At 38.4% G+C, this 20779-nt stretch overlaps 1 protein-coding gene across 3 annotated transcripts in view; it reads left to right on the top strand.

The window, feature by feature from the left end:
• The first annotated feature begins 924 nt into the window (after window positions 1–924).
• Window positions 925–20779, top strand: part of IPO8 (importin 8) — a 71252-nt gene continuing 51397 nt past the window's right edge. Inside the window, exons 1-7 of one of the 3 annotated variants that reach the window (XM_087855737.1) lie at window positions 925–1267; window positions 4711–4743; window positions 6779–6860; window positions 12487–12643; window positions 15061–15219; window positions 16259–16415; window positions 19648–19737. In XM_087855737.1, coding sequence (XP_087711863.1) covers window positions 1184–1267; window positions 4711–4743; window positions 6779–6860; window positions 12487–12643; window positions 15061–15219; window positions 16259–16415; window positions 19648–19737 — 762 coding nt within the window. In that variant the 5' untranslated portion in view covers window positions 925–1183. Of the gene's footprint in view, window positions 1268–4710; window positions 4744–4767; window positions 4969–6778; window positions 6861–12486; window positions 12644–15060; window positions 15220–16258; window positions 16416–19647; window positions 19738–20779 lie in introns of those variants that run through there. The other 2 variants (XM_045811769.2, XM_087855738.1) reach the window with 2 other exon arrangements.

Below are 20779 nucleotides of genomic sequence, written 5' to 3'. Positions count from 1 at the left end.
AGATATCATGAGGTCCAAGAAAGTGGCTTAATGAAATAGTGTGGAGATGAAAGTACTACGTTTCCTAAGACACCAGAGTGCTAAGGAGTTTGAATATTATCTTAAAATTGATGGGAAATCATCAAGGAAGGGACATGATAATATTAACCTTTAAGAAACATTACTCTGATGGCAAGCAGTGTGGAGAATGGACTAAAGAGGGGGAAAACTGGAAGCATTAAGAGACATTGCCAACCGCTAGGCCATTGAATTTATTGCGCCAGATAAGGCCACAGTGGGTGGAAATTGTATAATCCTTCTTGCTTTTCACTACTTTTCTGAGAAGGTACAGACATCTTTCAGAAACTCTCAGGCACATAGTTTCTATGATCTCTTTATTTTCACAATCTGTAAATATTTGTACATTTGTCTCTTCTATCAGATTGTAAGTTCCTTCATAATAACCTGCATCTTGGTCATCTTGTTATAATGTGGTACCTAAATATCTCAGTACTCTGGTCCAAAAACATATGTTTAACAAATGTTCAGTGAATGAATGAAAGAATGAATGATGGCTCCCATAGACCAAGGGAACCCTGTCCTACTGTGGGCTAGATGATCTTAAGTTCCCAATAAGTCTGCCCTGGAACAGGGTCAGTTGTGATGCCCAGTTCCGTACTAACAAAAAGTGCCATTCCATCTATATATGCTTAATTAGGAAGTATCTGTAAAGAGACCTCGAGCCCGCTTGTGTCCTCATCTGGGAAGCTGCCGAGGCTGTTTTCCGTAAGACAGCATGGCGGCCGCCGGCCGGAGCTAGTGAGCGCAATTTCCCTTCCGCGAAGAAGCCATTACTGTTTTCCGTACAGCAGCATGGGGGCTGCCTGCCGGAGCAGCCATAGCATCACGCCCTGGGGAAGAGGCCGCCGTAAAGGAAGCTCCGCTTCCTTTTCTCACTTCTCCCGCCTCCCACCGGTTGTCGTAAAAGGGTGAATGGAGAGCGAGTTGTGGGGGGTAGAAAGGGAGGACAGGGGGCGCGGAGTCAGAGTGGCGCAGCAAGTGGCTGCAGGTGGCGACGGTGGCGGGGGGTGGGGAGTGAGGTAGTCCAGGGGTCGCGGAGAAGAAGGCTGAGCGGGTCAAAAGAAAAACTAAAGCTGCAGTCTGGCCTACTGGTCCGGGGGCCGCGGAGCCCCCACCCGGGGAGATGGACCTCAACCGGATCATCCAGGCTCTGAAGGGCACCATCGACCCGAAGCTGCGGATTGCAGCTGAGAATGAGCTCAACCAGGTGAGGAGCGGGCCTGCGGCGCCCCCCTGGCACCCCCCGCGGGCTAGCCCGCTCTCCCTCCTCGGCACCCCTGATCTCCACCCCAACCGGGGCTAGGGACCCTGACGCTAGTCTCGGCCCGGCCCGCCCCCCGCCCGGGGGTCCAGTTTAGCCGCACTCCCCGGATCTTCTCAGAACAACTCGCGCACCTGTTGGCCACCTTTGCATCTTTTCGTGTCGTTTTCCTTCCACAGTGCAGTTTGCTCAGTCCACTTGACCCGCAGAAAGAGGCTTTGGAGAGCTTTGATAGTGTTTGCCAGGTGTGATTTCCCTAAGCACGCTGATTTAGGGACGAGGGTGGGAAAATTCACTCAAAATTCAAATCTGAGTTCAGCTTTTCTCCAGACCCAGCCTTTTTTAGGTGTTGCGGTGGGAAACCCTGCCCATCGCCTGCTTCTGTGGGGTTGGAAGGTCTGTGTTGGCACTGATTGGCAGAGTTTTGTTGGAGCGCTGGGAAATGCTGCCGGGAGAGTGCAGGGGAGAGAACAGGGAATTTTCATCGTGGTACTATTTTACAAAAGACACGTCGACTCATATACGTTTGGAGGGATTTCTTATAGCGCTAAAATGTGTAAGACTTTCTTTTATCTTCCATCCTCTGTTCTTACTGGCCCTGTCCTTATTCCAGCGTTACCACCGACATTTCGGAATTGCAGTGATCCCAAAATGTAGCGCATGTTTTTCCTCCTCACCTGTAAGAATGAATGATAGACCTCTCACTAAAAAGTACGAATTAAGGTCTGCTCCCCAGGGTAGAGTGACAGCTGGTTGAGGTTGGGGTAATCCTTAAAATGTAAAGGAATATACCTAAATTAGTGGTTTTCAAAGTGTTGACCAGAATGAGCAGCATGGACATCACCTGGGAACTTGTGGCAAGTGGAAATTATGGCTTCACATTTAGGGAATCAGAAACTCTGGGGGGTGGGTCCCAATTATGTTTTAATTAGCTAGCTAGGTGATTCTGTGCTTCCTGAAGTGTGAGAGCAGCTGTCTTAAGTAAAAGTTTCTGTGGGAGTTCACTAAGGTTTTTTCCCTGGTTAGAATTGACTTTAAAGTGCAGCTGTGCATTTTAAATCTTTGAAATCCAGTGGGAAATCTGGATGGCGTTTGGAGTAAGTGTGAATTCAGGATTCCCAAGAGATAAAAGGGAGAGTGAAAACTCTGGAGGGAAGGTTGAGTTAAACTGAAGTCTAAAGAGAATGCGTTGTTACCTCAAAAAGAAAAGGACTCTCGCTCAGAATAGGGGAAAGTTAAAGTCAGTACCTGTCCCAGGCTTTGCAGAGCCGAGGTACTGTGTGTTGGTTGGCTAGAAGAATAGTAATCCAGGGGTTGGTTAGAAGGCACAAAGCAAGAGCTGAACTTGCAATCTATTAGTATGAACAGGGGAGTTGGCCTGTTTGTGACCCCCTTCTCTTCACAATGAGGCCAGATGTTATTTTGATAGTGTCAGTAGGGATCATCTTTGATATCATGTTACACCTTCCTGCCTCTGTTAGCCTATCCTTGCTTTTTTTTTTTTTTTAAAGATTTTATTTATTTGACAGAGATAGAGACAGCCAGCGAGAGAGGGAACACAAGCAGGGGGAGTGGGAGAGGAAGAAGCAGGCTCATAGCGGAGGAGCCTGATGTGGGGCTCAATCCCATAATGCCGGGATCACGCCCTGAGCCGAAGGCAGACGCTTAACCGCTGTGCCACCCAGGTGCCCCCCTTGCTTTGTTTCTGATTCGTCAATGTGTAAGTGCAGTTGACCGTATAGAAGCGGAAAGGTTGGTGGGAAAGCCTGCAGAACTAGAAGAGATACTTGGGACCCAATTCTACATTTTTCTTCATGGCATTTCAGTTCAAACCCATTTCATCCTCACTTTGCCCTGCCCCATATCCACCCATTTCATCACAGACTGTAATTTCTCTGCAACTTCTAAAAGTAGCTTATTGCTATGCCACTCCTTAGCATTTTTATTTTGTATAATGTTTTGGATTGTAATATGCTCTTACTAGCCATTCTTTTTTTTTTTAGTTGTAAGTAAAAGACAAGTATAATGTCACATAACATAACCTTATAGTAAAATACAGCTATAATGTTGGGTTTTGTGTGCTTATTCTTTATCACCACTGTAGTTTCCTGCCTTGTTGGACAAATGTGTGGGTAATCTACCAGAAGTGATTAGGGTCCAGCTCACTTATTTTAGTCTAGGTCCCCCCTCAGCAAATATGCTCTGTGTAGGAAGTGGGGGCAGCTTCAGCAGGGTACTGATGATTTGTCAATTGCCTTGTGGAAGAGTAGGCAGTTTCAAAACATAACAGCCTCTGTTCTGAAGGATAAATTCTTGTTTGGAGCAATATTTTTCTGTTGCCAACATATTTCTGTTACCAGTGACTGGTTCCTTGATTGCTGTGTGTGATATTGTTTCTATGGGAAAATGCACTTTCATTTTTTCTTTTCTTTCTTTCTTTCTTTCTTTCTTTCTTTCTTTCTTTCTTTCTTTCTTTCTTTCTTTCTTTCTTTCTTTCAGATTTATTTACTTAGAGCTTGTGAGCATGGGGAGGGGCACAGGGAGAGAGAAACTTTAGCAGACTGCACTGAGCATGGAGCCAGACACGGGGCTTGATCTCACAACCCTAAAATCACTACCTGAGCCGAAACCAAGAATCGGATGCTTAACTGACAGACCCACCCAGGGGTCACCGGAAAACTCATCCTGTGCACATTCCTCCTTGTCTCTAGGCCCAGAAGTCCCTATAGCAGCAGCAAAGGGAAGTAGGAAAATGGGGAGGTATCTTGCTCCAGTAACTCATCCACAAAGGTATCTTCTTTTAATAAAGCATTCTCCACAAGGCCTCAATAGGGAAATAAAAATAATTACCTTCATTGCCGAGCTTTGGAATCCCTGCCTTTCCATGCAGCTAATTTTTATTGCCCTTTAAGCGAGTTTGCTTATATGAATAACATATTTATTGAGTTCTAATGCAGGCACTAATACAAGGCTCTCCTTTCACAGAGCTTGCATTCTAGTGGGGGATAGAGACAAGTAAATAATAGCAGGTCCTAAGTGCTATAGATAGTAAAGTCCTGGAGAGACAGTGTTGGGGTCTATAAATAGGGTGGTCATTCTCTGAAGAATGACATTGAGCGTAGACCTAGATGTTTTGAAGGAGTGAACCAGGTGAAGAACTGGGAGTGGGAAGAGCAGGTCCAATAAAGGCCTTCAGTTTGGCATGTTGGAGCCCTAGAAAAGTTAATGTCGTGGCAGCAGTGAGGCAGAGAGTGGGAGACAGCAGCTCTTTGCTTTAAGATGAGTTCTTGTCAGATGCAGAATTATGCTATGCAAGTAAACTCTTTATTTTCAAAAAACTTCACAGATAAAAAGTAAATATCAAATGTCTTATTTTTTTTTTTTCTTAGAAACTTGAATCCCAAGGTGAAAGAAGAAATTGGGTAAATATTTGTGAGGAAAGTAGTATGAGACTTTATCTGAATTTACCCCTGGATGTTTTAGCTGGCTAAATTAACATAGTTTGAATCAAGGCTGAAAGGAGAAGACAAAAAGTTGCACAAGGTCATTGAAGTGGCATGCAGTTGCAAAAAGAGGAGTTCCAAGATGTGTACAAAGGCAACAGTGTTGAAATGAAAGCAGTCTCCACAATAACCACTTTTAAATAGGTACCATTAATCTAAGTGTATAGGTTATTTTGTACTTATTTGTAGTAAGATAAGTATCTAAACTATAGAGATTAGAACTAAACCATGGATGTTTTAGTGTGTGATTCACTACAGGATTTTCTGTATCTCAAATGTTACAAACATGAGTTATTTTATGATAACGTACACGCAGAAGGTTAGAAGAATGGGCTAAGTCTGTATTAATTTTGACTCTTGTAAACTGCTGTTAAAAGAAATCTGTTTTCTTAAAAATTAAAATGGTGGTTTCAATTATGAATAAAGGAGAACTTACTTTATATACAATAGATTAAAGATTCTGAAGTTTATCCAGGATGAAAGGAAGAAAAATTATAAGATAATTCAAAATTTTATAGAAAGATTTGGAAAGCAAAATGTTCCTGGATGGAAAAGATCGATTATTTTAAAGATGCCAATTTTCTCCAAATTTTTTAGTCAAACGTTTATCTTCATAAATGCTATTCTGAATAAATGAGGAGGAAAGGTGATAAATTAAACAGTTGAGTGGTATACATAAACCTCGTGGTATGCTGAAAAGGATGCTGCTGTCGGTCCAGACTCCCGGAGGAAGGGAAGCTCTCGGCTTTAGCCTTGCTGAGAGTTTATGAGTCTTTTCTGGGAATGTCTGCAGGCAAGGCCAAGTGTACGCTCTGGCAGTGTAGCAGAACGGTAACCTGGTGCAGGCTCTAGACAGCTGGAGGGAGTATTAGCAGAAGGAATGGGCTGCTCTGTATTTTTTTTTTTTTACTTCTAAAGTCAGCATGTCCAAACTCAGGAGCAGGTCAAAGTGGAACATGTGTGTGTGGCGGGGAGTGACCCAGGCAGGGCCACTTCAGCACAGGCTCATTTGGGTGTCGTGTTTAAAAAATGCTCCACTGGTCACCTGGGTGGCTCAGGTCATGATCCCAGGGTCCCGGGGATTGAGCCCCCAGTCTGGCTCATTGCTCAGCGGGGAGCCTGCTTCTCCCTCTGCCCTGCCGCTCCCCCTGCTTGTGCTCTCTCTCTCTGACAAGTAAATAAATAAAATATTAAAAATAAAATAAAATAAAAAAATAAAGGATGCTCTACCCATAGAGGGCAGCTGGTGATGACAACTCGCAGCACTGTCTCGGGAGGCGCACTGTTCCACCCTGGGCTGGTTCCTCTCCATAGCTCAAGCACAGACAATTAACATGATCGTGTCTGTGTTCCGGCGTGGAATCTGCTGTTTTCTGTAGCCCATGTTTTCCATGTTTCTGTTTGTCAAAAATACCATAAGCAAAATTAAAGCACAAGTAAGCTGGGAAGAAACACTTGCAATGTATAGGTCCAATAAAAGGTTAAGATTTTAAATTCATAAATAGCTCTTAGGATTTATTAAGGATGAAACAAATATTGTATTCAAAGAAAGATGAAGGGAATGAGGAATTTGTAGAAGAAAACAAATAGTCAACAGAAAGGATAAATTTTAACTTAGAAATGTAATTTAAAATATGAGTCCGTTTTGAAGGAATGATAATGCTGGACCTTGGATAGATGGGCAGATACTACTTTTGGGAGTGTAAATTGCGACACACTTTCTGGAGAGCATTTTGACAATTTATGTTAAAAAAACATAAAAACGTTCATACACCTTTATTGACCAATTTATTCCAGTTTCGATTTGAAGTATTTCAGTAGTCTTAATTTTGCCTTGGAGAACTTCTCTCACTTTAAGTTTTCCTTTTATTTGGACAGTAATGTATTCAGTAACCGTGCTAACAGTTATTCATTTACATTGCCCTGTTTTATAATTATTTCTTTGTAATTTCAGTCCTACAAGATTATCAATTTTGCCCCCAGTTTACTTCGGATCATAGTCTCTGATCATGTGGAATTCCCAGTACGCCAGGCAGGTGAGTAGGTTTTTCATCCTTTATAAAATTATTTATATCTGTGATTTCTTTAAAAAACAGGAAGCACACATAAAGTATTTCAAATGGCTTAAAAACTCACTTTCTTTTTCCCTGGCAACTTGGAGGTAGATACTCAGCCTGACATCTTTCCTAGCTTTCCCTCTCCTTCTCTCCTTTTTACCTACCGATTTCTCGCTTCTGTAACTTTGCCAGTTTCCCCCTTGGCTTTCACAATTTTAATGGCCTAATCTCCGTAATTTTTTATGATTCCTGGTGGCCCACCCTTTGGGTCCATAGATGAAGACTGTGAGTTTACGTATGTGGATTTGAGCTCCATTCGTAAGTCGGACCATGGAGGTAATACGTGCGCAGATACTCCTAAACACATGTTTGGGGAACAGGACTTTTGTTTTATTTTATTTTATTTATTTATTTTTTTTCTTAAAGATTTTTTGTTTATTCATTTGACAGATAGAGACAGCCAGCGAGAGAGGGAACACAAGCAGGGGGAGTGGGAGAGGAAGAAGCAGGCTCATAGCGGAGGAGCCTGATGTGGGGCTCGATCCCAGAACGCCGGGATCACGCCCTGAGCCGAAGGCAGGCGCTTAACGACTGAGCCACCCAGGCGCCCCAGGACTTTTGTTTTAAACATGAGATTTACTTTCAGGTCTGTGGGACCTTATGGTAGTTCCATGATGTTGGGCCTTCCTCTTTTTGCCTTTTTAATGAGCTGGTCATTAGAGCCCAGAAGGTAAAAAATCAAGAAAGTTTTGGAGTGTCATGAGTCCTGAAAAGATAGTAATTTCAAGACAAAGGGAGTAAAATGACAAATGCTAATTTAAAAAGTAGAAATTTAAAAACTCTTTTTTAAAAAATTAGGTCACTTGATATATACTCATTATAAATAATTTGGGCAATACAGAAAAACACAAAGATGAAAGTAAAAAAAAAAATTACCCGATATTCATTGCTCAGAAATGGCCGTCATTAACATTAGGTGAACATTAGTCTTTGCAGGTTCAGGTAGAAAGAGAGAACAGTTTTATACAGATAGGATTGTACTCTACATGCTGATAAAAGTATTTAATTTGCCTTGAACATAACAACAACAACAAAAAGGTAAGGAATCATTGGCTTTGGGAAAATACTTGTAGCAGTATATATGATTTCCTGAAAGATCCCTTTGTTAAGACAACCGATGGAAAAACCTACATGTTGCAATTGTTTGTTACTTTAATAAGGTAAGTCTTATAGGCTTTAATAAGAGGACTTCTTTGTAGATTTTTTTGAAACTGTAACTTTCAGTTGTTTAAGCTTTGTTTTATGAAATAGGGCTGTTCTGAAATCACATTTTGCTAAATGGAAACTATTTTAATAATCTAAGTGTTTAAAGGGCCATCGTGGAGTTCCTGTGAAGCTTTGTAGAAATAGTATTTTTAAAGATCTTAAAGCAGTTTATTGATTTAGTATGTCTTCTTTACATGACATATAAACATTGCAAAAACTCATTGGATTGCCTTAATTACATCCCCACAGATAGCTGCTGTCAGCTTTGGTGCAAGGTTCTCCAATTCCTTTTTTCTTATAGATAAGATGGTTTTAAAATGTAACAAAAATCTGTTTTTATTCTACATGGTGGTTTTTTTTTTTTTTTTTTAACATGTATTATTTGTTTCAGGGGTTCTACATGGTATTTTATAACTTTTTTCTTCCATTGGACGATATACCCTTGGGGGGCTGTTCCATATCCGTATATATGCATATACATGTACTTTATTCTTTATAACAATTGTTCATTATTTCTTTGTGCAGAACTACTATAGTTTATTTAAATAATTTGGTATTGATGGATATTTCCTTCACTGTCCATTTTTGTTATCATTGTTGATAGAGGCAAAGCTATAATCAGGATCCTTGGACATTTATCTCTGGATACTTGTGGGAATATTTTCATAGAATAAATGATAAGAAATGGGGATGCTGGGTCAATGGATATTAACGATATTAACATTTAGAATTTTGAATCTTCTCACCAAGTTGCTTTTGCTTACTTTTTGTATCAACCCTGCTATAATGCTAGGTTCCTCATATCCTCTATACAACTTTGAATCTTAATAACTTAGATAACTAAGTTTTGATATGAAATGTAAATAGCACTTGTAGGCAATTTTTCTTCATAATTTATGTAGATTTCAAATCTGTTAGTTATAGGACAGAGTTTATCTTGGTGGTTAATTTTTTAATAGAACAGTTTTCTCTCTTAGAGCATCCATTTTATCATTGAATCTGAAATACACAGTATAAAATTCTACATTGTATCTATCCTAAACTTATAAATTTTCTGTCCTATTTAATGTATTATTAAAATACAAAGATGCCCCAAAAACCATATGGCGACACCCAGACAGGTAATTTATCATTTTATCTTGACATTTAAAAAAGAATGGTGTGATCTTTGCTTTTAAAAAAAAGTCAGCCTGCATAAAACTGTAAACAAATTATGCTAATATTTAGTGGAAAGACATAGTTCTGCAGAATATTCAATTCTTGATTTCTTGGCTTGTTAGCAATCCTAAAATATTCCTGCTACCATCAGTCGAGCTCATTAGTGAGTGTCCCTTATTACCTTACTGTGAAGAAATAGGAAAAAAAATGTAATATTTTGATATTGGCAAGCAAAACAAAATAAATTTAGATGTTCTGTTATTTTCCTTTTGAGATATTAAGATCCATAATAACATTATTAATATTATTATGTAATGTACAGAGAAAGGAGCCCATCTTAAATTTAGTATAGTTATGATTAAGAATCTCTCAGGTGACTTTGTTTCTAGTTTTTTACTCCTTGCCTGTGGGGAGACCCTCTAATATATGTAAACCTAGTTTCAGAAATGTAGTTTCTTTAGTACATTTTGGAGTTGTTATGAGCAGAAAAGTAGTTTGAACTTAAAGGTGGTAGTTGAGGTGCACATGGCTGGCCCAGTCGATAGAGCATGTGACTCTTGATCTCAGGGTTATAAGTTTGAGCCCCACGTTCGGTGTGGAGATTGCTTAAAAATAAAATCTTTTAAAAAAAGGATTAAAAAGTAAATACATAAAAGTGGTAGTTGAGGGTTGGGTGTTACATTAGACCTGATGAAGTCATTATTGTTGACTGATGTGGGGACCCTCATTTGAAAAATAGCATGGGTTCTGTTTTCTGCAAGTTGCTTGATTTTTGTTCTGACTTTTTGTATATATTTTTAAAAGATGGGTAGGGAGGGATGTAAAAATTCAGCTTTATAGCCAAATTATTCACAAATTCTTTAAGGTTAACCTCGTTCTAGAATATAGACCCTAGAAAAAACTGGAAAGATGCCTCTGATCAGTCCAGAAGCATTACAAGAAACTCTTTCATTAAAGCTCATGTGTCTTATATGTAGGAAGCTCCTTGGCTCTTACTCAGAATCTGTATAATCTTGTTTTGGATATAATTTACATACACTATTCAGTTTCTTAGCCTTTAACGGATTAAACCAATAAGAGAGAGAGGGTCTACCAAATTACAATGAAAAATGGAAAAGCTTAGAAACATCAACTCAGAAAGCACAGCATTGTGCTTCAGTGAGTTCTCACTGGCATCCTTTTCCCGTTGAGGTTATGGGATCGACTGACCTGTGTAGTTGTGAGTCTGGATCCAGAGCATAGGGCTTAAGTGATGATTTGTTGTGCTTGAGAAGGAGAGAACTGTGTGTATGCTTTAGAAGGTAAAATTTAAACTTAAGATGCTTGGAATGGTGGATTTTGCAGAAAAAGTTTAATAATTTCCATATGACTGGATTAAGACGATATTTGTGTTTTGTTAGCTCTGGCAAATGGTTAGATAGATCACTGTAATTAAATGATTAAAGGGAGGTTTTTAGATTATTGATAGTTCAAATTATCTTTGGTACTTTTTCTTCATTATTCTTAGCAATCCATGATTATCCATAAGAGAAATTAATACTCTCCTATTAACTTAATGTAAGTTCAATTTTATCTTAACTAATTGAGGATTTATTTAATTTTTAAAAAAGATTTTATTTATCTGAGAGAGAGAGCATGTGTGTGTGAGCACAAAGTGGGGAGGGAGAGGGACAAGCAGACTCTTCACTGAGCATGGAGCTCAATGGGGGGCTCAGTCTCAGGACCCTGAGATCATGACCTGAGCTGAAATCAAGAGTCAGATGCCTAACCAACTAAGCCACCCAGGTGCCTCTAATTGAGGATTTATTTTACTTTATTCTGTTTTTTTAAGAACTTTTTTTAAAAAAAGATTTTACTTATTTGAGAGAGAGAGGGAGAGCGTGCACAAGTTGGGGGTGTGTAGAGGCAGAGAAAAAAGCAGGCTCCCTGCCCAGCTGGGAGGCTCACATGGGGCTCAATCCCAGGACCCTGAGACCTTGGCCTGAGCCGAAGGCAGACGCTCAACTGACTGAACCACCCAGGAGCCCTGAGGATTTATTTTAACATACACAAACTAGTGTGCCTTTCATGCAGGCCATCTTGTATGGTGCCCAATAAAAAAATATTTTTTAGTGGTAAAATTAATGGTATTTAATGACTGTATTATAAATAAGTCCACAATTTTACCATGTCTCTATCTTGCTGTTTGTCAAGTTCATAATTTCATTACATTTCAGTTGTATTATAGCCAGTGTAGAACATGTTGGTTTATTCTGTGTCATGTAATGCTTCTGTGAACCAGTCTAGTTTTATGTAAAATTGGGTTGAAGGTGAGGTGGGGGAAGAAGGGAGAGGAGAAACTCAAGGGAAGAAAGTTAAAATGCTTTGCAGATCCTATCTCTTCATTCTTATATATTATGTATATGAATGTATCTGGTGTTATAAATAAGCATTTATTTACATTCAGTGTTCATTTGGGATAGTTAGAAAGTTTCACATTGCCTATCAAAACCCTATCTGAAGTATGTCAGCTTGTTTCTTTCAGAAGCCTTTTCTAACTATTGAAGACGGTTAAACAGAATAGGAACAAAATTATTTTGTATTTTGATAGAAATAAGCAGATAAGAAATTTCCTGAGATGTTACAAGGATATTTGAAGGTTGATGTCTTTTTCCCTATTCTTTTATTTACAAGTGGTAAATATTTCAGAAGGGTAGGACAGAAATTAGTGCTATTTCAACTATGGTGGTGCAGGATAGTGGCCAGTGAAAGAAGATAAACAAGAAAAGCCGTGTACATGAAGGACGGTGGGATGTCACCTGTTGTGGACTCAGCTTTAGGCATCAGGGGCAGTATGGTCTTTATGCTATCAAAATACAGATAGTAGAGTTTCATTTAGACTACCTCATGTTTAGTCTGAGGATATATACTTGATTCCTAAATCATTTTTCTGTCCTGTAAGCTCTGAAGCTTGATTTAATGAAATGTTTTCTGCTTAGATTTGCTTTACTAGCTCAAGAGAAACTTTAAATTCTTGTACATTTTCCGTTCCCCATTTGGCAATTTATAATTGTAAGATTTTTCCATTTTTGTGGAGTGTCATGTTTAGCAGTGAAGGGCTTAGCCTTTCCTGCTCTGTAAAGCTGAGTTACAGCCATCTTTTCAATACTGCTACATTAGCATTTTTTCCCCTCTACCTTAGCTGCCATTTACTTGAAGAACATGGTGACACAGTACTGGCCTGACCGAGAACCTCCACCAGGAGAAGCAGTATTTCCATTCAACATTCATGAAAATGATCGCCAGCAAATACGTGATAACATTGTGGAAGGAATAATTCGGTCTCCAGATTTAGTGAGGTACATTATGCTATATATGAATAGTAGGAAGCACAGAATGTTTGGATGGGAGAGGTTGGATTTAATCATCAGCCTCAAGTTTGTATTTCTGAAGAGGAAAAGTAATGAAGGTGGGCACTCAAAAAATATTGTTTTACTTGTCTTTGCAACTGTAATTCTTTACCTCAGATCATTTTGGAAAAGATTTAGTTGCCCTAAGTTGCCAAAAAAGAGTTAAGGCTAAAAAATTTAACTAAAATCATATAAATCCCTGCTATTTAAATAACCTATGTTCTTAGTTATGATCTCTTTACTTTTTACCATCTGCTCCGTCCCCAACCCTCCCCCGTACAGGGAAATGGACTCCTGGGAGTTTTACCTACCACTTTTCTTTATACTTTACCTATCTTTTCATTCATTCATTTTTTTTTTTTAATGAACTGAGTATCTTTTTCTTTGGAGAAGACAGGGTGGAGTAGGTATAAGCTGGAAGACTGCCTCCGGTTTTTAAAATTCAGGTTAGATGCTAGAGAGCAGCCCTGTCCAGTAGACCTTTCTGTGATGATGGAGATCTGTATCCACCCTGTCCAATATTTAGCCACGTGACATACGTGGCTGTTGAGTACCTGAAATGTGGCTACTATAACTGAGGAACCAAATTTGTCGTCTAATTTTGGTCAAAGTGTGCACGTAATGCTACCGGCTTCCCCTCTTGCACAGAAGTGCTGCAGAGTCATAAACAGTTTGCAGTTTTAAAATAAGAAACACAAATTCTTTTCCATGTGAGCTCGTAATTAGATTTCTGTTGAAAATGGAGGAGGGAAAGAGGTGAAACTGAGGTAGGGGAATGAAATTGTTTAATGTCAAGAGATGAGATAACACTTTGTCCCTGAGTGTCTAATGTACATTATGTCATAAGCAGTAGGAATAGGGAAGAAAGTGTGAGGGGAACAGCGAGGAAGGAGAGCAAACATTGACCTCCTCTTCGTGTAGTTCCTTTGTTAGTTAAGAGGAGAAAAGACCCATTATTCTCAGTGGGTGCCCGCATGCCAACCTGGCAATGGCTCCCCTACGGTCGCATCGTGTGTCCGTGTCTTGTCAAAATCTTTACACTTAAAGTCCCTCTGAATCTTGCGTTGCTTCTGCATGGTAACGTCTGAAAGGACGGCTGCTCATAGCCATTTTTTGCTTGCTTGGAATAAGAAGGGATTAGGAGGACTCCTGAAGATGAAATTTGAGAAAATGAGAAGTTTCAGTTGTATTGCACACAGATATGACATATTTACTGTTTAGGCACAACTGCTGGGGCACAAGAGAAGACCTTTATCTTTATCATGAGACAGTTGCTTCTTGTATGTCTTGAAGGCTTAATTGTAATCACTCTTGAAGAACTATTCTCAAAGTTTATTTAAAAGTATGGCAAAGGAAATTTTTCAAATGGATTTGGTAACATAAAGAGAAGGCATTATTTTGTGTGTTTCATTTCAGCAATTGAATTATTAGCCAACTGAACACACAATTTTTTTTTTTTTTGGCATTATGGAATCCTAATTTAGTCAGGTTCATTTTCCGACCATTTGCAAATGACCATATAAGGACATATTGATAGTTTGTTGAAGAGAAATTTTTTCCTCTTTTTTTTTTTTTCCAATCCCAATTATAGTAGGGAACCCATTGAGGAAGTGGTTACTGACATAAACGTTATGAGATCACATCTTTTATAAACTTTGTGGTTTTATTAAAGAGCAGTCTCTCTGTTTTAGGTCTTTCTTTTTGTTTTTGTCTTCATTTCTTTGCGAATAACAGCTTTCTTCTTCAAGAATTTCCAGCTAATATGGTTTCTTATTCTGAAGGGCAAAATTACCGTCTTAGGAAGCTTTGATAGGAGCAGCATACCGTGTGGGCTATTAACTGATAATAGATGGTTCAGGCTCACACAAATGCTTGCCACTGTTATGGCAGCCTCCGTTTTACCTACTTTGACTATTTTTAGGCTAAGTTTTCCGGTTGTAATGACACAATACTTTTGTTTTGTTTCCCCCTTAGGATACAGTAACTAAAATACAAAAGGTTTAACAAGCTGGGAAATTTTGCAGAGCTGTGGTGGAGTCATTCTTTCTTTTTTCTTTTTTTTTTTTTTGGAAATTTTTAAATGAATTTTTATTTTTAAATTTTTTCCCCTAAAGCTGTATTTAGGATAATCCCATTTGAAAGTTTTCGTTCATTGTAGGAAATTCCCCATTCCGTTTATTTTCAGGAAGTGGAGCTGCTGAGGAGGTTTTTCTTTGTAGGACTGTTCTTTTTCCCTGCCCGAGATATGTAACTATGTGATATAGGTAAATAGGGGTTAGAGTGCTTTTGTGTAAGATATTAGAGGTGTTTGAAACCTGATATTTATAACTACTTAGATTTTGGACTTTTTTCCCCCCACCTTATAGAGTCCAGTTAACAATGTGTCTCCGTGCCATCATTAAATACGATTTCCCTGGTCACTGGCCAGCGGTAGTCGACAAGATAGACTATTACTTGCAATCACAGAGCAGTGGAAGCTGGCTTGGCAGTCTATTATGTCTGTATCAACTGGTGAAGACATATGAGTAAGTTGATTTCTATTGGCTGACGACACCAGCCTTGTGTTACTTAGAAAGAATTAAATTGCATAGAGAGGTGTGCTGTATGGGTGTTCTGCAGAATCAGGTTAGTTTGGGAAATGTTGGGTTAAGCACAAACCTGTTTATTTACTATAGTTATTCAGAGAACCTTTAATCTGCTAAAGTACATTGCTAATCTCTAAGGCAGTGATATGATATGCAGAGTGTCTTGAATTTATTGACCAGTTTCAGAGGCCCATTTATTAACAGCTTTCCTTGGAAACTCATACAGAAGTACCCTAATATTTGAGTTCTTCAAGTGAGCACATTATTAAGTAAACCAAACATGTAACTTTTTGGATGCAAGATAGAAAATGTTAAAGTTTCCTTGCTAGTGATGTTCTTTTCCATAAAAGTTGCTGGGGAGGTAAGAGACTAGTGAGTGTCACATTTAACAGCACTGCTTTCTGGTTTCCAGGAGGGTTGCTCCTTACGCATGCAGAGTCCCGTAGTTTTCTTTTAAAAAACTAGTTAGTTCAGACTCTGTAGAGTTTTTAGAAGATATTTGAGATCTGGAGAAATTGAAGTAACCTAACAGCACCTAAGTTTGCAAACTATTTTTAACATTTCAATTTAGCATATGATAAGAAGAAAGTTTTTCCCCTACATTATTTGTTATATGATAGGAATGTCTATTTAAACAAGCATATCAACTTGTATTTTATAGGAAGAATTGTGGTATGATGAAAATTAAGTAGTGGAAAAAATCACTTAGGAAATTTGCAAAATAGTCTAGAATTCTTTGAAATCAATTTAACCCTTTCTAGAAAGATTTTGGGTTTCTCTGCCTAAAAGAGAGATGTGCTCTTTCAGAGTTTCTTCCAAGTTTATTCTGACAATCCAAACAAAACACGTAAGCCATTGTTTGGAATGCTTTTGTTTTGTTAGCTTTATCTAGTTAAAAAAAAATGTTTTCATTCATTATTTATAGCTCTTTTGTAGGGGGAGAAATTATTTTTTTCTCTTCTTGTCTTTGCTCATGTAGATATAAGAAAGCAGAGGAAAGAGAGCCTCTTATAGCAGCAATGCAAATATTTCTGCCTCGTATTCAGCAACAAATCATGCAGCTCCTTCCTGATTCCTCGCATTATTCTGTTTTACTACAAAAGCAGATTCTGAAAATCTTCTATGCACTTGTTCAGGTAAGTTTCTGTTGCAGAAGATAAATATGGGACCTTGTATTTTTGACATATGGAAAGTGCTTAATAAGTGTAAGTTATTGTTAAAAGTTATTATATATTCTCACATGTATTTCTTTAAAAAAATCCTATGGGAGAACAAGCTCACAGAGATTACCTTAATTGTCCAAATTGATCTTCGTGGCAGAGCTGAGATTCACTGATGGTGCCTTTCACTCCAGTGTCTGAAGTGCTGGGTGAGGAAGAACCGGAGTAATTAACTGCCTCAGATTGCTTGACTTATCTGTCAGTAGCATTCTGCCTGTTGCTAAGTTAGGATTATAAAGGAGAAGAGGAAGGAAAAGAAGAGGGTCCCTCTTTTACTGGGAAATCATACTGATGACAGTTTCTTTGTAATTTGACCCAATTTAGAGCTAACAAAGAAGGTTTAGTACCTCACTTTCCTTCATTTAAAATATTTCCTTTTCTTATCTGAAAGCTATCAAGAATATTAATATGAGAGTCTAAAAAATAATTAGCAGAGGACAGAGATGGAATGTTTTAAGTATAAAAATATTTAAAATTTAATCCTTGAAAGATTTGGATAAATTATTTAGATGTGGGTGGAGGAAGAATAATTGTTGTCAGTCTATAAAGTGTTTGATGATGAATGAGTCAGACCTCTGTTACATACTTTTTTATTAGATCAGTCACATAAGAGGGTCGTGTTGTCAAGCTAGAGAGATCGGGAGCCAAGACGGTTGGTTTTATGCTTGGCTTCATGTCACTTTAAGTACTTTTGTAGTGTTTCAGAATATTTCGCTTCAATAAAGATTTATATCTTTAGACTCCTCTTTTAAACTTTTTTTTTAAAAAAAGATTTATTTATTTTAGAGAGGGAGAGAGAGAAAGCGTGGGGGGGAGGGGCAGGAGGGGGAGGCAACAGACTCTGCCCTCAGCATGGAGTCCAATGGGAGGCTTGATCTCAGGATCCTGAGATCAAGACCTGAGTTGGAAACCAAGAGTAGGACGCTCAACTGACTGTACCACCCAGCGCCCCTGATCTTTTAAACTTTTAATAGAGAATGGTCTGAGGTAATTTTTTTTTTTCAGTTTAGCAGGGAGAAAGAAGGGGGGAGGAAGTAAATCTGAGGAGAGAAGAAACTAGGGTACTAGGAAACTATATTCCACCCCCCTGCCCCCTACCCTTTTTTTAAAAAGTAATAGGGAAGGAAGATACATGGTGCCTTTGGCTTTTTATTAAAGCACTGTTCAGAAATTTTCCTGGGGGGGCGCCTGGGTGGCACAGCGGTTAAGCGTCTGCCTTCGGCTCAGGGCGTGATCCCGGCGTTATGGGATCGAGCCCCACATCAGGCTCCTCTGCTATGAGCCTGCTTCTTCCTCTCCCACTCCCCCTGCTTGTGTTCCCTCTCTCGCTGGCTGTCTCTATCCTGTCGAATAAATAAATAAAATCTTAAAAAAAAAAAAAAAAAGAAATTTTCCTGGGGACAATCACTTTACTCAGAGGCAAACATTTTTTATTCAGTGAGATGTTTTGCTATTAGATATAGTAATATCCCATTTATACAGAGGCTAGATAATCCCTTTCCCATCGGGAGAAGCATAGTAGAAATCAGGAAGTAAGACAGGCTCATGAAATAATTTTCCAAACGCCTCCACCTCTGTTTGATTTCCTAAGAGGGCAAAATCTAAAATGTTTTCTCTCAACATATGCTGCTACAAACCTAAAAACCAGTGCAGAACCTCAACATTTTTAATCGTTTTTGTGATCTATTATATGCTACCAAAGTAATATGCTCCCTCTGGGAATCCTGGAAGCAAAAATTTAGGCAGCTTCAAGAGGCACGATACAATAATAATGTAAGTAAAAAGTTAATGTCTGGTAATTTAGGAAGAGGCAGAAAAGTTTGTTTTAAAAAGTATGATACAATTAAAATGACTTTGTGTAAGTAGCATGTATTAAATGTTTACTGTGTACAAGACACATGGATATTCCATACATACTTCAGAATTCAGTTTGTCCAGAAGTGAACTCCTCGTCCCTCACCCACTAACCTGGAATCTGTTCCTCCTCTGCTCCCTGTCTCAAGCCCAAACAACTCCCCATTGCACTTAAACTGGGAACTTCTTAACATAGTCTCTAAAACCCTTCATCTCTCCACCTTATCTTTTACCATTCTTACCTTCGTACTTCACACTCTGGCCATACTGGAATTCTTTCAGCTTCACGAACAGGTCACGCCTTCTCTCATTCTGAGCCTCTGAAATTCTGTCTGGAACACTCTTGTCCTTTATGGCTGGCCAATTCGTGCTCTTTCTCCAGGTCTCAGCTTGTGCGTCACTTCTAGAAAGATGTCCCTGATACTACCAGCCTGGATGAGGCAATCCTCTTGTGTGTGTCTTTAACAATATTGTACCGTTTTTGTCTGTATTGTATCTTACGATATTATAATTCCTTGTTCGTATGTGTGTTTTCCCCAACTAGTGTGTAAGCTTTGTGAGGACAGAGACTGTGCCTCTTACTTGTTGTTATGTCCTTAGCATGTAGCAGGTTTTGAACTTTATGGAGCAGAGGCCTTGTGTCTTACGGGAGTGTAACTCACAGTGTAGCAGGGAGACCCACAGTAGTGCGCTAGTCGTGATGTGATGCTGCCGTGTAGAGAAAGTAACCTTTATGAGGTAAAGATTTTCATTAAAATGGTTAAAATGAGTTCTCACTACAAAAGGTAATTATAGGAGGTGTTGACCTTATTTTAGTAATCATTTCACTATATATATGTGTGTGTGCGTGTGTGTGTGGATCAGATTATCACATTGTATATTTTACACTCACACAATGTTATATGTCAATGGTATCTCAATAAAGCTGGGAAAAAAGTGGTTAAAATGAAAAGCTTGACACACAAAGGGGTAAATGGTAAAAGTCACTTTTCTAGACTCTCATGCTGAATAAATGAAACTTTACTGTATTAGTTTTTTTTTTTTTTATTTAAACAAGTAGCCTAGAGAAATACTTCATGGCATGCATATTCCTAGATTTTCAAAATTTTAATTTATTTGCATATGCTTACAGACCTATTTTAAGTTAAATTTTAGGTTAAACCATATGAGATTACTGTTTTCATCATCAAATGTTAGCCATTTCGTATATTTCAGCCTTTGACTATAGATGAAATTGCTGGCTCTTTTGGAGGGGAGGAATTACTGTTTGATGGTGGTGTTCTTCTGTTTTCAGTATGCATTGCCTCTTCAACTGGTGAATAACCAAACCATGACGGCGTGGATGGAGATCTTTCGAACTATTATTGACAGGACGGTTCCTCCTGTAAGAAAGGGCTTCTTGTTGAGAAAAATTGTTTATTGGGTTTGGGATATTTGTGGTAGACCGATTTATTATCCCGGCTTGCTTTTTGAAAAAAATTAATATTGTAATAAAAATAGTAATACATACTAATTTTTATAAAGTTCAGATAAGCAAAAATGATAAAATAATTATATTTAATTCTACTAAAGATGATAAAAACCATTTTTAAAACTTGGTATTTATTCTTTTGTCCTTTTTTTCCCTCTGGGTCTATATACAGCCACATTTTATTTATAAAAATGGCATATGTAGATCCGGTTTTGAAATTTTCACTTAAAATCTCTTACAAATATTTTTTATGCTGTCATTTTTGTGGAGTGTTTCATTTGCTGGACATTTGGGTGGCTTTAGGGTGTTGGTGTTGTAACTGTAAGGATGTAGTTAAATCTTTATGCACATACATGATTATTTTCTTTGGATAAACTCCTAGAAGTGTTTAGGGCTTTGACGGATCTTGTAAAGTGCTCTCTAGAAACATTGCTCTGGCTTATGCTTTAATAAGTAGGGACTGAGACTGTCTGTTACATTAAATTCTAAGTTTGCCAGTTTGATAGGTGAAAGATGGTGTCTCGTTTTTATCTGTAATAGCAATGATGCTATATGTCACTTATCAAATTAACTCTAACTATTCAGAATAACTAAATTAAATTACATAGTTTTAAATTTAAGCTTGTCTTCAAATGTGCAGTATTCTTTCTTTTATCTGTATCTTGGGACAAATTATCCTGAGGTTTACTTTATATACAAAATACACAGAACTTAGGGAACAGATCGGTGAATTTTGACAAACACACACCTGTGTTACTATTACCCGGATCAAGATGTAAAACCTTTCTGTCATCTCAGAGTTTCCTCAAGGGACATGGTGTCTTGTATTTTGTTTTCCACTTATTTAGGCCTTTTGAAGATAGGAGATAAATGTGAACAACAGCATTAGTTAGTTGAAATTTACTTTGCTTATTTAATTCCTACCTAGCAATCTGTAAGTAAGAATTTGCATTTG

This window comes from Ursus americanus, chromosome 25 (assembly GCF_024610735.1).
Source record: "Ursus americanus isolate L20-20 chromosome 25, mUrsAme1.1.p, whole genome shotgun sequence".
Lineage (NCBI taxonomy): Eukaryota > Metazoa > Chordata > Mammalia > Carnivora > Ursidae > Ursus > Ursus americanus.
The sequence above is the reverse complement of the archived record's forward strand: the minus strand, read 5'-3'. Positions and strand labels throughout refer to the sequence as shown.